The sequence below is a fragment of the Zonotrichia leucophrys genome, chromosome 5 (genome assembly GCF_028769735.1).
Source record: "Zonotrichia leucophrys gambelii isolate GWCS_2022_RI chromosome 5, RI_Zleu_2.0, whole genome shotgun sequence".
Taxonomy (NCBI): domain Eukaryota; kingdom Metazoa; phylum Chordata; class Aves; order Passeriformes; family Passerellidae; genus Zonotrichia; species Zonotrichia leucophrys.
Genome location: NC_088175.1, coordinates 47,369,457 through 47,382,810, shown reverse-complemented (window position 1 = coordinate 47,382,810; position 13,354 = coordinate 47,369,457). Strand labels below are relative to the sequence as shown.

The 13,354-nt window shown below is 63.5% G+C and overlaps 2 protein-coding genes across 3 annotated transcripts; both read left to right on the top strand.

Annotated features, from left to right (window-relative positions):
* The first annotated feature begins 352 nt into the window (after positions 1-352).
* CDK2AP2 (cyclin dependent kinase 2 associated protein 2) lies at positions 353-1,523 on the top strand. The gene is made up of 4 exons (XM_064714381.1): positions 353-732; positions 887-987; positions 1,080-1,212; positions 1,312-1,523. The coding sequence occupies exons 1-4, from the start codon at positions 642-644 to the stop codon at positions 1,377-1,379; spliced, it is 393 nt and encodes a 130-aa protein (XP_064570451.1). The 5' UTR covers positions 353-641; the 3' UTR covers positions 1,380-1,523.
* A 302-nt stretch (positions 1,524-1,825) lies between these two features.
* Positions 1,826-13,229, top strand: PITPNM1 (phosphatidylinositol transfer protein membrane associated 1). 2 transcript variants are annotated; one of them, XM_064715152.1, is made up of 24 exons: positions 1,826-1,878; positions 2,440-2,547; positions 3,344-3,558; positions 3,632-3,753; positions 6,142-6,366; positions 6,439-6,753; positions 7,029-7,124; positions 7,233-7,340; positions 7,449-7,510; positions 7,581-7,825; positions 8,341-8,530; positions 8,634-8,741; positions 8,835-8,977; positions 9,207-9,385; positions 9,700-9,870; positions 10,076-10,225; positions 10,325-10,473; positions 10,547-10,657; positions 10,792-10,908; positions 11,116-11,264; positions 11,366-11,515; positions 11,853-12,036; positions 12,266-12,394; positions 12,500-13,229. In XM_064715152.1, the coding sequence occupies exons 2-24, from the start codon at positions 2,470-2,472 to the stop codon at positions 12,764-12,766; spliced, it is 3,663 nt and encodes a 1,220-aa protein (XP_064571222.1). In that variant the 5' UTR covers positions 1,826-1,878; positions 2,440-2,469; the 3' UTR covers positions 12,767-13,229. The 2 variants fall into 2 exon arrangements, with proteins under 2 accessions (XP_064571222.1, XP_064571221.1); XM_064715151.1 differs by lacking the exon at positions 1,826-1,878 and having other exon boundaries at positions 1,910-2,547.
* Positions 13,230-13,354: the final 125 nt, after the last annotated feature.

Genomic DNA, 13,354 nt, shown 5'->3' with positions numbered 1-13,354 from the left:
CCGGGACCGCGGGCACAGGGCTCCGGGGAATGCGCGGCCGGCGGGTGGGGCCGGTTCCCCAAAGTCCGGGCCGGTGTTCACCCCCGCGGAGAGAGTCGGGACGCCCTGATCGACGGCGGCTCGGGGCTGTGGGGTGACACGGGGGCTCTTGGCGGCGGGGGCAGCGCGGCAGTGCCGCTCCCGGTGCCCCCCCCGCGCCCCCGGGGCGGTGGCGCCCGTCGGTCACGTGACACCGAGAGAGGCCCCGCCAAGCGAGGGGGCGTGGCCCGCATAGCAGTCACGTGGTCAGATAGGCACCGAGGGGGCGGGGCCGACGCCGCGTGTCTCCACGGTGACCGGCCGGCCGGCGCGCGGCGGCGTGATGACGTCGCGCTCGTGACGCGCCTGCGTCATCACCGCGAGCGCCGGCGGCGGCGGAGGGGGGAGAGACCCGGGTCAGGCCGGGGCCGCGCAGCACTACCGGGAACCGGGGCCGCTGCGCTCCGCTCCGGTTCCCGGCTTCTCGCCGGGCCGAGCGGGGCCGAGCTGAGCTGAAGAGGGGCGGGCACCGGCGATACAACCGGCGGGGCGAGCGCGGGGGCCGCACGCCGACCCCCGCCGCGGGGCTCCAGGGATCCGGGAGCGGCGGGCGGCCGTCGGGGATGTCCTACAAGCCTATCGCTCCCGCCCCCGCTACCCCCGGAGCCGCCAGCGCCAGCCCCGCCCCGCCGGGGCCCGGGGCACCGTCCGCCGGTGAGAGAACGCCGCGGTAACCGCGGGGGACGAGGGGCACCGAGAGCGGAGGGGGACCGGAGGGATGGAGGGGGGTACCCCGGGAAGGGATGGTACCGGATCAGGGTGGTACCGAGGAAGAGGGAGTGCGGCCATGACCCTCAGTTTCTCGCAGCCACGAGTGTCCCGTCGCCCTCCGGTTCCGTCCCTGGCGCCGCCGCCCCTTTCCGGCCGCTCTTCAATGACTTCGGGCCGCCGTCCATGGGCTACGTGCAGGTGAGGCGCGGCGCCGGGGCCGCCGGGGCCGGGCGCGGCGGCGGGGGCGGCCCCCAACCCCTCCGTCCCTGCTTGTCCCCCTGTTCCCGCAGGCCATGAAGCCCCCCGGGGCGCAGGGCTCGCAGAGCACCTACACGGACCTGCTCTCGGTCATCGAGGAGATGGGGAAGGAGATCCGGCCCACCTACGCCGGCAGCAAGAGCGCCATGGAGCGGCTGAAGCGGGGTAGGGGCAGGGTGGGGAACCGGGCGCCCCCGAGGCTCCTTAGCCCCGCGGGGAGCCACTGAAGGGTGATACGAGGTGTCCCTGTGCTTCTCCCCGCAGGGATCATCCACGCCCGGGCGCTGGTCAGGGAGTGCCTGGCAGAGACAGAGCGAAACGCCCGCACGTAACGGCAGCTGCCACCCGGGAGCCCCCGGGACCTCCCGGTGGTGGCGGCGGGGGCGGGGGGGCCGCCGTGCTGCCCGAGCCCCCCCTCCCCGCGCTCTCCGCTCTTTATAAATGCGTGTTTTTATAAATAAAGGACAATGTTGGGACTTGGCCTCGGTGTGTCCCCGCGGGGGTGGGTCCCGATGGCGATGGTGGGACGCGGGGTAGAGGTGGGAGAGTCTGGGAGGGGTTTGGAGGCGCGCTGGGTGGGTGTCCCGGAGCTGAGAGTGCGGGAGTGATCGGACCACTCGTTGATCACTTAAAAGAGTGGCTTTTAAAATAAAACACCGGGTTTTTCCGGGGGCGGCGGTGCCGGTACACGCGGAGCGCCCGTGAGTGGCGCTCGCTGCCTTCCGCTCTCTGACGTCACGGCCCCCCCCCGTCACCTCCATACGTCACGGCTGTCGCCGTGGGAACGGGCTGTGATGTCACGATCCGAGGGGCCGGTGCGGAGCGGCGCAGGTTTGGTGGGGCCGGGGGGCGGCGGGGACCGGGCGGGCAGGCGGGGGGAGTGGAGGGGGCCGCGTTGCCATGGCAACGGAGCCGAGACCAGTGGGGCCGAGCCGGGCCGAACCCGGGGCCGAGAGGGGCCGAGCGGTACCGGACTGAGCCGAACGCGAGACTGAGCCGGGCCGAACCCGGGGCCGAGGGTGGCCGAGCGGTACCAGACTGAACCGAACCGGGAGCCGAGCGGTACCAGACTCCGCCGAACCCGGGGCCGGGGTTTTCCGAGCCGGGCCGAACCTGGGGCCGAGCGGTGCCGAGCGGTACCGAACTCAGCCGAGCGTGGTGCCGAGCCGGGTCGAACCCGGGACCGAGCGCAGCCGAGCGATACCGGACTGAACCGAACCCGGAGCCGAGCGATTACCGGACTCAGCCGAACCCGGGGACGGAGTGGCTCCGAGACGGGCCGAACCCGTATCGGGCTGAGCTGAGTGTGCCCCGAGCGGTTCTGGAGGGGTGCCGAACCGGCCCGAGCTGTCCCGGAGCCGGCCCGGTCCCGTGTAACGGAAACCCCCTCAGGAGCTGCCCCCGCTGTGCCCCGCCGCCGCCATGCTGATCAAGGAGTACCACATCCTGCTGCCCATGAGCCTGGAGGAGTACCAGGTGGCCCAGCTGTACATGATCCAGGTGGGAATGCGGGGCTGAGCGTGAGGGCTCGGGGGAGCTGCGGGGCTGAGCGGGGGTACCTGGGGATGCACGGTCTGGGGGGTGAGCCCGGGGGCTGCACGGGTGTGGGCTTGTGGGGCTGAGCCTGAGGGGTGTGGGGACCAAGCGCCGAGCCCGAGGGGGTGCACAGAGCTGTGGGGCTGGGCATGGGGAGCTGGAGGGGTGCAGGGATCTGGGCACTGTGACTGAGGGGTGCACAGAGCTGTGGGGCTGGGCGTGGGGAGCTGGAGGGTGCAGGGATCTGGGCACTGTGACTGAGGGGTGCACAGAGCTGTGGGGCTGGGCGTGGGGAGCTGGAGGGTGCAGAGATCTGGGCACTGTAACTGAGGGGGTGCAGGAGGCTGGGAGAGGCTGGAGAGTGTAGCCTGAGGGGTGTAGAGGGCTGTGGGGAGGCATGAGGGATGCTGAGGCTGAGCCTGAGGGTGCACAGGGGACTGTGAGGCTGAGCATGGGGTGCTGGAGGGTCTAAGGGGGCTGTGGGGCAAAGTGTGGGGAGCTGTAGGGCTGAGCATGGAGCCTGGTGGGGCACGGCAGGGGGCTGAGGCTGATCCCAAAGGATCACCCTTGCAGGTTGCAGGGGTTTCACTGAGGCTCCGGGGGGGTTTGGGACCAGCGAGCCAAGCAGGGGGTGCTGTGAGCAGGTGTGGGGCCGGTGGATGCCGGCACATGGGGCAGGAGTGTACACGGACCCTGGGCGCCCGTGGGGGTGGGGTCTCGGGGCTTGGAGGGGCCGCACCGAGCCATCGTCTCTGTGCAGAAAAAGAGCCGGGAGGAGTCGAGTGGCGAGGGCAGCGGCGTGGAGATCCTGGCCAACCGGCCCTACAGCGATGGCCCTGGGGGCAGCGGCCAGTACACCCACAAGATCTACCACGTGGGCTCCCACATCCCCAGCTGGTTCCGGGCTCTGCTCCCCAAAGCCGCGCTCCAGGTGGAGGAGGAGTCCTGGAATGCTTATCCCTACACTCGCACCAGGTGGGAGCAGGGAGGCGGCGGGGTGGGCTGCAGGACTGGCCGTGCCCCTGGGCTCAGTCCTGTGCCCCTCCAGGTACACGTGTCCCTTCGTGGAGAAGTTTTCCATTGAGATCGAGACATACTACCGCCCGGATGCGGGGCAGCAGACCAACATCTTCAACCTGAGCGCTGTGGAGAAGAGGCAGAGGATTTTGGGTGGGTATGGCTGGCTTGGGGAGCTGGGCAGGACTCTGTGGCTGCTGGGATTCCCACATAATGCTTTTGGGATGGGTGTGTGGTTGTGATGGGACCTTAGGGACTCAACTTCACTCTTCTTGGGGGTCCTCATGTTTTAGGGATGCTGGAAGGGAAGAGCTCCCTGGATCCTGAGCTCCCTGCCCCAGGTTCTCTGCTCCAAGCTCCTTGCCTGCTCCCTCTCAGCGCTGCTGAATTAAGTTCCACATTAAAGATATTTTCAGGGACAGTTTTGTCCTCTGCCTCTTCCCTTGCCTCTATTTCTGTTTGCAGCTTCTCCTTTCTAGTGCCAGCCTACTCCCCTCTCCTTCCGTGTCCCAGCCTTGTTCTGGCATGGATTTGCCTTCTCAGTCTCTCCTGGTGTACATGGGACCCCTGGGTCCTGTGGGGTGTTTTGGATCAGCTGGAGCAGGAGAGCTGGAAAAGCATGTCCCCATTTTCCTGCTCCCTGCCCTGCTTCCCCTCTCCCCAGGGCTTTGTTCCAGTTCACTGTCTGCCTCCTTTGTGCTGGGATGGTGGGCAGAACGGGGAGCTCGGGGTGGGATTCTTCCCTGTGCACAGAGTTCCCATTCCCAGTGGTGTTGGACATGGTCAGTTCAGGCGCCAGAGTGTGGAGTGTGACGTGCTGCCTCTTAAAATGGAGGCCCAAAATAGGCACTCGGAGGAAATGATTCATCTGACCTATTTCTCTCCCCGGCTCTTGCGGCACTGGGGATGTCCGGCCGGGATACCGATGGCTGCGACCTGGGGGCAGAAATTCTGCCCCTACTGCCCTCAGGAAGCCACCAGGGCCAAGCAGATGGCATCAGGACATGGCCCCGTGCCCACTGCCTGGTTTTCTACTCTCTGTGCCCGTCCAGTGGGCATTCCACAGGGCACTCAGCATCTCCAGTGGCTGCTGCCTTCCACAGGGAGGAGGGTTGAAGTGGGGCCAGCCCCAGTGTGGATCCCACTGGGATTTCTCTGCCCCGGTGTCTTGTAACACTGACAGATTTAAACCCCTCTCACATTTCAAAGGGCAATGGAAAAACATGGTCTGGGTGATCCGCAGGGATAACTGCTTCCTTGGCAGCTTTCTCCCAGTGGCAAAAGCAGAGGGAGTTGGATTGTGATGGGAATGACACTGCCAGGAGCTGCTTGGGGACAGCAGGTCCTATCCCAGCTCTTTGCTGCTGTTATCCAAGATGCTTGGCATCATGCTGTGCATTGCGTCATTTTTGTGGATTCAGGGCATCTCTATTTTTCTTTTCCCCCCCTTTTTTCAGTCCAAGCTGGAGGAAGAGAGGCTGACAGCACCTTAGGGACATCAAGGAGGGCAAATAAATGGGTTTGGCACATGCTAGAATTGGGGACAGGGCTGCAGGATGGTACTGGGAGCGAGTGGGGTGCCCTGGGATTCCCCAGACCATGACCTGGAGACAGGGCTGGAAAAGCCAAATTCTAGCAGATTTGGTGCTGGATTGAGCCCGAACAGCTGTTGGGTCGTGTTTTCCTGGGTGTCCTTCAGGAGCCTTTCTCTGGTCTTGGGAGGTCATCCTCATTTGGGGGGAGCTCGCCCTCATTTGGGAAAGGTCACATTTGTCTGGAGATGGGGCTCATTTTCCTTTCCACCCCCTCTGGCTCTCTGGAGGCTCCTGTGTCACATGGTGGTTTTGCTGTGCCCTGGTTTTGGGGGACCCTTGGGCTTTCTGGGGGGAAGCCAGGAACTATGCCAAGTTTTCCCCATGTGCTGTCCCTGTTGTCACCCCCCATGTCCCCCAGGGTGGCTGGGATCACTCTGCAGCTGCCAGATCTGCCAACTAATGCATGTATGTGTGTCAGCCCCGGCTCTCCCCAGCTCCCAGACCCTCCCTCCCTGTGCTGCTCCCTGGGGTGCCGGATTGGGATCCCACGTGGGGACAGAGATGTCTTTGGCTGCACCAAGGGTGTCAGTGATGTTCCAGACATGGGATTTTATAAGTTCTATTAGGAAATTCTTGCCTGTGAGAGTGGTGAGGCCCTGACACAGGGTGCCCAGAAAAACCGTGGGTGCTCCATCCCTGGAAGTGTCCAAGGCCAGGTTGGATGGGGCTTGCAGCAGCATGGGATAGTGGAAGGTGTCCCTGCCCATGGCAGGGGGTGGAATGAGATGATCCCTAAGGTCCCTTCCAACCAAAGCTATTCCAGGTTTCTATGATTCCAGAACTCCAAGATTTTAGAATTCTCAGACAGAGAGTGTTTGCTGCCAGCTGTGTTGGGTGCATGGCTCATGGGAATAATTTGACCTTAATTTTGTCCCTTTTTCCTTATTTTCTGACCTATGCCCCCTTGCCAAGCGCTGCGGGGTGACAAGCGCCGTTCCCCCCACAGACACCATCGACATTGTGCGTGATCCCATCTCCCCCGGGGAATACAAACCTGAGGAGGATCCCAAACTCTACCACTCATCCAAGACGGGCCGGGGGCCGCTGGGGGATGACTGGCTGGAGGCAGCAGCAGCCAGCGGGCCCCTCATGTGCGCCTACAAGCTCTGCAAGGTGGAGTTCCGATACTGGGGGATGCAGTCCAAGATCGAGCAGTTCATCCATGACGTGGGTGAGTTCGGACCCGGGGGTTGCTGGAGGGTTGTTTGGGCAGCCGTGGGATCACACTGGACTCTCCCCCCAGGCTTGAGGAAGGTGATGCTGCGCGCCCACCGCCAAGCCTGGTGCTGGCAGGACGAGTGGACGGACCTGACGATGGAGGACATCCGGCAGCTGGAGGAGGAGACAGCGCGCATGCTGGCGCAGAAGATGGCCAAGTGTGGCGAGGGCGAGGAGCCACCGGCGGCTGGGGTCAGCCCCGAGGGACAGCCGGAGCCAGATGGTCCTGGTGGTCAGGAGGAGGTTGAGCTGCAGGCAGGGACCGATACCCCCTCGGATGATACCTTTGCCAAGCAGTGGTCCACCTCCTCCCGGTCTTCCTACTCTTCCCAGCATGGAGGTGAGACCAGGTCCGGGGTGGTTTTGCCCTTTGCTGCAGTTCTCCATAGGAGATGTGTCAGGGGACTGTTTTGCCTGGCTTGGGTCTCCTGGGCTGGGGCTCTGGGTTTCCCAGGGATGGTCACAGATCTCCCAAGGAGGGATTCTGAGGGACACAGGGATGGCCCCAGATCTCCCTGGGCGTCTGGGTCCATGACCAAGGGGGAGCTGTGGGGCAGGAGAGGGGGTCTCTCTCACAGCAAGGGGCTGTGAGTGCTCACCCCCCATGGGTGGCAGGGGGCGTGTCTCCTCAGAGCCTGTCGGAGTGGCGGATGCAGAACATTGCCCGGGACTCAGAGAACAGCTCCGAAGAGGAATTTTTCGATGCCCACGGTACTGGCACCATGCTGGAACAGGCTGGGTGGGGGAAAGGGCATCTGAGGATGGGAATGCAGGCACAGGGGTGTCCCCCCGACCCACGCTTCCCTCCTGCCTCTGCAGAGGATCTGTCTGACAGCGACGAGGTCTTTGCCAAGGAGATGACCAAGTGGAGCTCCAATGACTTCTTGGACACGCTTGAGCGGCCAGCAGAGCTGGATGAGGCACTGGGTGAGCTCTGGGGGTGCTCTGGCCCCAAATCCTGGGGTGGATGTCCTGAGAGGGGCCTGATTCCCACCTGGAGACCCCAGCTGCCTCACCCAGGCCGTGTGCTTACAGGGGATGGAGCCAGCGCCACCAAGGGCGATGGTGAAGGATTGGGAACATCCAGCTTCCCTGAGGTGCGTGTCCCCTCCCTCGGGCCCTGCCCTCCTGCCGTGTCCCCCGACTTGACTGCTCTCCTTCCTGCAGGGAGGCACGGCAGAGAGCACGGAGCAGATGTGCCGGATCCACGCGCTCTTCCTCATCCTCCACAGTGGGAACATCCTGGATCAGGGAGCGGGCGAGCCGGGCTCCAAGCAGGCGGATGTGCAGACTCTGGCAGCCACCTTTGATGCTGTCACCCGCGTCCACTTTCCCGAGGCACTGGGACATGTGGCCCTGCGCCTGGTGCCCTGCCCGCCCATCTGTGCTGCAGCCTACGCCCTTGTCTCCAAGTATGGATTCCCACTGGGAAAGCAGGGGGCTGGGGAGCTGGTATCCTTGGAGAGGGGACTTCACTTCTGGTGGGACATTAAGGACTGGAGAGGCGGTGGGGGTTAGCTCCTGGTGCAGTGTCTTGGGCCAAGCCAGTGTTGTGTGATGAGATGGGATGGGAAACATATAATTCCTGGTGTGGTATTCCAGGACATGCAGGTGTTTTGGTGTGGGATGAGGACAGTGGGGCAGGATGGGATGGGATGGGATAGGATGGGGGATAACTCCTCATGAAGCTTCCTGGGTTGAGCAAGCATCGTGCAGAGAGATGGGGACATCAAGGCAGCATGAAATGGCATGGAATTGGATGGAATGGGGTAACTCTGGATACAGCATCCTGGATGAGCAAGTGTCTCGTGGTGGGAGGGAACAGGATGGGGATTACTCCTGGTATGGCATCCGGGATGAACAAGTACCATGCAGTGGGATGAGGACATCAGAACAGTCACATTCATCCCTCACTGTGTCCCCTCAGGCTCAGCCCTTACAGCCATGACAGGGACAGCCTGTCCAGCAGCCAGGACCACATCCCACTGGCAGCACTCCCACTGCTGGCCACCTCCTCAGGCACCTACCAGCAGGCCGTGGGCACCGTCATCACCCGTGCCAACCAGGCCTACACAGCCTTCCTGCACTCTGGAGAGGGCACTGGCTTCTGCGGCCAGGTGAGGTGGAATCTGGGGGGAAGCTTGGCTCTGGGGTCCAGCTGTAACCCTGCATGGAGGGTTTGGGGGTTTCACCCTCCTCATGGATCTGTGGTCTCTGCAGGTGGTGCTGCTGGGGGACTGTGTGGGCGGCATCCTGGGATTTGATGCCCTGTGCCAGAGCCGGGCGGGCTCGGGGGGCAGCCGGAGCAGCAGCCGCCGTGGCAGTCTGGTGAGTGCCTTGCATTCCAACACCCCCTGGGGAGGGTTTGTGGGTGCAATGGAGGCTACATGGGATCTGGGTGTTTGCTGCCTCTCCCTGCAGAGCACAGAGCCCATCTCCCCAGAGCAGTGTGGTGGCCCGGACCCGCTGGCTGATGGGACAGAGGGAGCGCCAGTATTGGGCCAGACCAGCCCTGAAGCCCCAGGGGCACAGAGGGACAGCCAGCAGCACAGCTCCACAAGCAGGTGAGCCCAAGGGCGATGGTTGGCTGGCTGTACTGTCCTTTATCGAAAGGGTGCAATTCCCATTTGCTCCAGGCTGGGAAGGAGCATTTCAAGGAGGCTACCTGCCCTGGGGGGATCTTACTGGAGCTCCTCTGGGATAACAGGGCCACACCAGCTGCAGCTTTGCCTTCAGGATGGTGGGAATCGATGTTGCCATCCCTCCCCATACCCACTGTCTCTGCTGTCCCAGCCTGCAGGCCAGCGAGGCCCCGCTGGAGGCAGAGGCACCCCGGAGCAGTGCCATGGCGCTGGATGGGGGAGAGGGTGCCAGCACCCGCCTCGAATTTAAGGTATCCGGCTTCTTCCTCTTCGGTTCCCCACTGGGGCTGGTGCTCGCGCTGCGCAAGACCGTCATGCCTGCTCTGGATGGTGAGCATCCCTGCCCGCTGTGGTGCCAACCCCTGACCCTCCCTGCAGGGCTCAAGTCCCTGAGTCACGCTCACCTGACAAGCCTGAGCTCCTCAGGACCAACCCAGAGAGCCTTGCTTGGGTTTGAGACCCTTGCATGCCCAGCCCTGGCTGTGTGGGTGTTGGTGGGTGGCTGAATGTTCCTGCTCTGTGCCAGCCTCAGCCTATCTCTGGTGCCCCAAATTTCCCTGTCCGGCCTTTCCTTTTGCTGTGTCCTGCTTTACCCCTCCTGGGTATTTTGCTTCTGGTGCCTCTGACCCTGCTCTGTGCTGCAGTGGCCCAGCTGCGTCCTGCCTGTGAGCAGATCTACAACCTCTTCCACGCTGCCGATCCCTGCGCCTCCCGCCTGGAGCCCCTCCTGGCCAAGGCCTTCCATGCTGTGCCCCCACTCAGCGTGCCCCGATACCAGAAGTACCCCCTGGGTGATGGCACCTCGTCCCTGTTGGGTGAGCAAGTTCCCACCAGGCTGGTGCCAGGCACCCTGGGGCCACGTCAGGGTACCCAGAGCACCCACATCCTGGCTGGGTGTGGGTAGGGGGATGTGCAAGCCCTTCCCACTGCTCTGGGGCTCTCCAGGAGGGCAGGAGGGGTGTTTTGGGGTGGTGGGTGTCCCCAGGGGCTCTGGGTGTGCTCACCCAGCTCTCTCTTCAGCGGAGGCCCTGCAGACACACTCTGCCCTGTTCCTGCCCAAAGTGGATGTGGCTGCTCCCCCTACCCCCACTGGCAGCTTTGGGGGCTTCTGGAAGGGCAATGAGGTGGCAGAGCCCCCCACTCCTGCCAGCACCAGCGAGGTTGTCAAGAGTAAGTGTCATCCCCACCCACCCCATCCCACGTGGGCACCTTAGGCTGCCCAACAAGGGATGAGGTCTGGAAAAGGCTTCATTCCAGCTCTCCCTGCAGTTCTGGAGCGCTGGTGGGGCCCGAAGCGCATTGACTACTCTCTGTACTGCCCCGACGCCCTAACTGCCTTCCCCACCATCACCCTGCCCCACCTCTTCCACGCCAGCTACTGGGAATCCTCCGACGTGGTGGCCTTCATCCTGCGCCAGGTACGGTGGGCCCAGTGGGGTGGGTGGCAGGCCGGGGCCGATGGAGGCTGAGCCAGTCCCGCGCTGCCGGCAGGTGATGGAGAAGGAGGGGCCACAGCCTGCGGAGAGTGAGGAGAGCTCCATCTACAGCCCCGCCATCCCGCGGGAGAAGTGGCAGCGCAAGCGCACCCAAGTGAAGATCCGGGTATGTGGCCAGCGGGAGGCCACCTGGGACATCCTGGGGTGTGTGGGTTCTGGAACAATCCCACAGCCCTGTGGTATCCCAGTGGCGCCTCAGGAGCTCCGCCAGGAGCTGCTGAACACCCCATGTGCCTGCAGAACGTGACGGCCAACCACCGTGCCTGCGATGTCATTGTGTGTGAGGGAAAAGCGCAGGTCCTCAGTGGGCGCTTCATGTATGGACCCCTGGACGTGGTGACACTGACTGGGGAGAAGGTATTGCTGGGCTCAGGGGCCACCAGGACCCCTCAAACAGGGTGGGATGTCCAGGACTGGGCATGGGGCTGGTGTCACCCACAGCAGGGGAAGGATATGGTTAACAGGACCCTGTGTAGGGTGGCGGGAGAAGGTTGTAAGGACTTGTGTGGGGATGCAGCAGGATGTGGGGGTCCAGCTTTTGCCCAGCCCATTTCCCTCTCTCAGGTGGACATCTACATCATGACACAGCCACTGTCAGGGAAGTGGCTGTACTATGGCACCGAGGTGACGAGTGGCAGCGGGCGCGTGACCTTCACCATCCCTCCAGACAAGGCTCTGGCCATTGGGATCTACCCTGTGCGCATGGTGGTCAGGTGAGGCGTTGCCTCAGTTTCTCCTGCAGCCCTTCTGGCAGAGCTACACCTGCTGCTCTGGCAGGAGAGCTGGTGCTGAGCCACCATCTCTGCCTTTGCAGAGGGGACCACAGCTATGCTGAGGCGTACCTGACCGTGGTGGCCCGTGGCACCGAGTCTGTTGTGTTCAGCATTGATGGCTCCTTCACTGCCAGCGTCTCCATCATGGGCAGTGACCCCAAAGTGCGGGCGGGGGCTGTGGACGTTGTAAGGTGGGTGCCCTTCAGTCAGGGAGTCAGTTTCCCCATCTTTCATGGTGTGACAACTCAGCTGCAGAGTGTCAGAGCAGGGACAAGGGGCAGGGTATTCCACCACTCCCTTACCTCCAGCACAACATCATCTCTGTGCTGGTGCCCTATTGTGGAAAATAATCCTGTCCAAGTTTGGATGTGGTCCCCAGAGCTCTGCTGGGCCTTCTCCTTGATAAAATCCCTGGGAGCAGGGAGGTTTTGGAGGCAGCACCCACACATGCTGTACTGGGAGATCCCAGCTCCCATAGCAGGACTGTCTCCACACAGGCTCCTGGCAGCCACCCATGTCCCCTCCTAGGCACTGGCAGGACTCGGGGTACATGATCATCTACGTGACGGGGCGCCCCGACATGCAGAAACACCGCGTGGTGGCCTGGCTCTCGCAGCACAACTTCCCCCACGGCGCCGTGTCCTTCTGCGACGGGCTCACCCACGACCCGCTGCGCCAGAAAGCCGCCTTCCTGCAGAGCCTGCGCACCGAGGTGGCCATGGCGGTGCTGCCGGGACACAGGGCTGGTGCTGGGGTGGTGGGGGCAGTGCTGCATCCTGGTGGGGATGCTGGGAACTGGACTGCATTGCCATGGCGGAGCTGGAAGCTTCTCGGGGCAGCTTCCAGCCATCCCTCTTAACATGAGGGTGTCCAAGCCCTTAGGGGTAGCTGTCCCTGTGGGAAGGGCTGTTCCTTGCCCTAATGCTCTTGTCCCTGGGCAGGCAGAGATCTCCATAGTCGCTGGCTACGGCTCCACCAAGGATGTTTCCGTCTACAGCTCACTGGGACTTGCGCCAGCACACATCTACATTGTGGGACGGGCCGTCAAGAAGTTCCACAACCAGTGCCAGGTACGGTGGTGGCAGGGCTGGGGACAGACTGGGGACATAGGGGATAATGGCTGACCCCACCAGCTGGCCCTGGCTACTGGCTCAGGCTGTCTGTGTGTCCTGCAGTTCCTGTCTGAGGGTTATGTTGCCCACCTGGCCCAGCTGGAAGCCGCAGCCCTGGCTCACTCCCCCAAGGGCCCCCCACGGCCTGTGCTGGGCAAAGGCACCTATGGCTGCCCGGCGCCTGTCGACTTCCTGCGGAAGCAGAGCCAGCTCCTGCGCTCCCGGGGCTCCAGCCAGGCAGAGCGGGATGGGGGGCCCCCCTCAGCACCCCCCGGCTTTTCCCGGACCAAGCCCCGCAGCATCAGCCTCAAGCTGGAGGGTGAGGAGTGAGGGTGGCACGGCCATGTCCCCCTTCTGCCACATCCCTGATTTTCCAGCAAGGAGCACCTGGGGCCAGAGCTGGTGCTGGGCCATGAGGCCATTGCAAGGAGATGAGGGTGCTGGGTCCCCTGAGACCAGGGGGTGCTGGGAGAAGGCTCAGAGCTCCCCAGAGGACCAGAGTGATCCCCTCAGGGCAGAGCCACCCTGGGTCCTCCCTGCTGCCCCCAGCCCCATCCCCTGTGGTCCTTTGGGGCCGTTGGGCAGTGCCCAGTGGGGTCTGCACCCCAGGGTCATTATCCCTGTGCAGAACTGGGGGCTGTGGCTGTGCCCCAGAGCGAGTGGCACCTCCCCACCTATTTATTTCCGTCCGGTGTCACAGCGCAGGGCTGGGTTGGGGTTCCAGAGTGGTTCCTCTGTTCCCCCCCTTTCGTTTTGGTGTTGAATAAAGAGATGTTATGACAAGGTGCCAGCACCCACGAGTGTGCTCTGTGCTTGTGGCTGCAGGGTTCCCATCCACTGGAAACGCCCTGGGGAGCCTCCAGGGACACCATGTCCCACAGGGAGATGGCTATGGGGCACAGCAGTTGGGTCACAAGC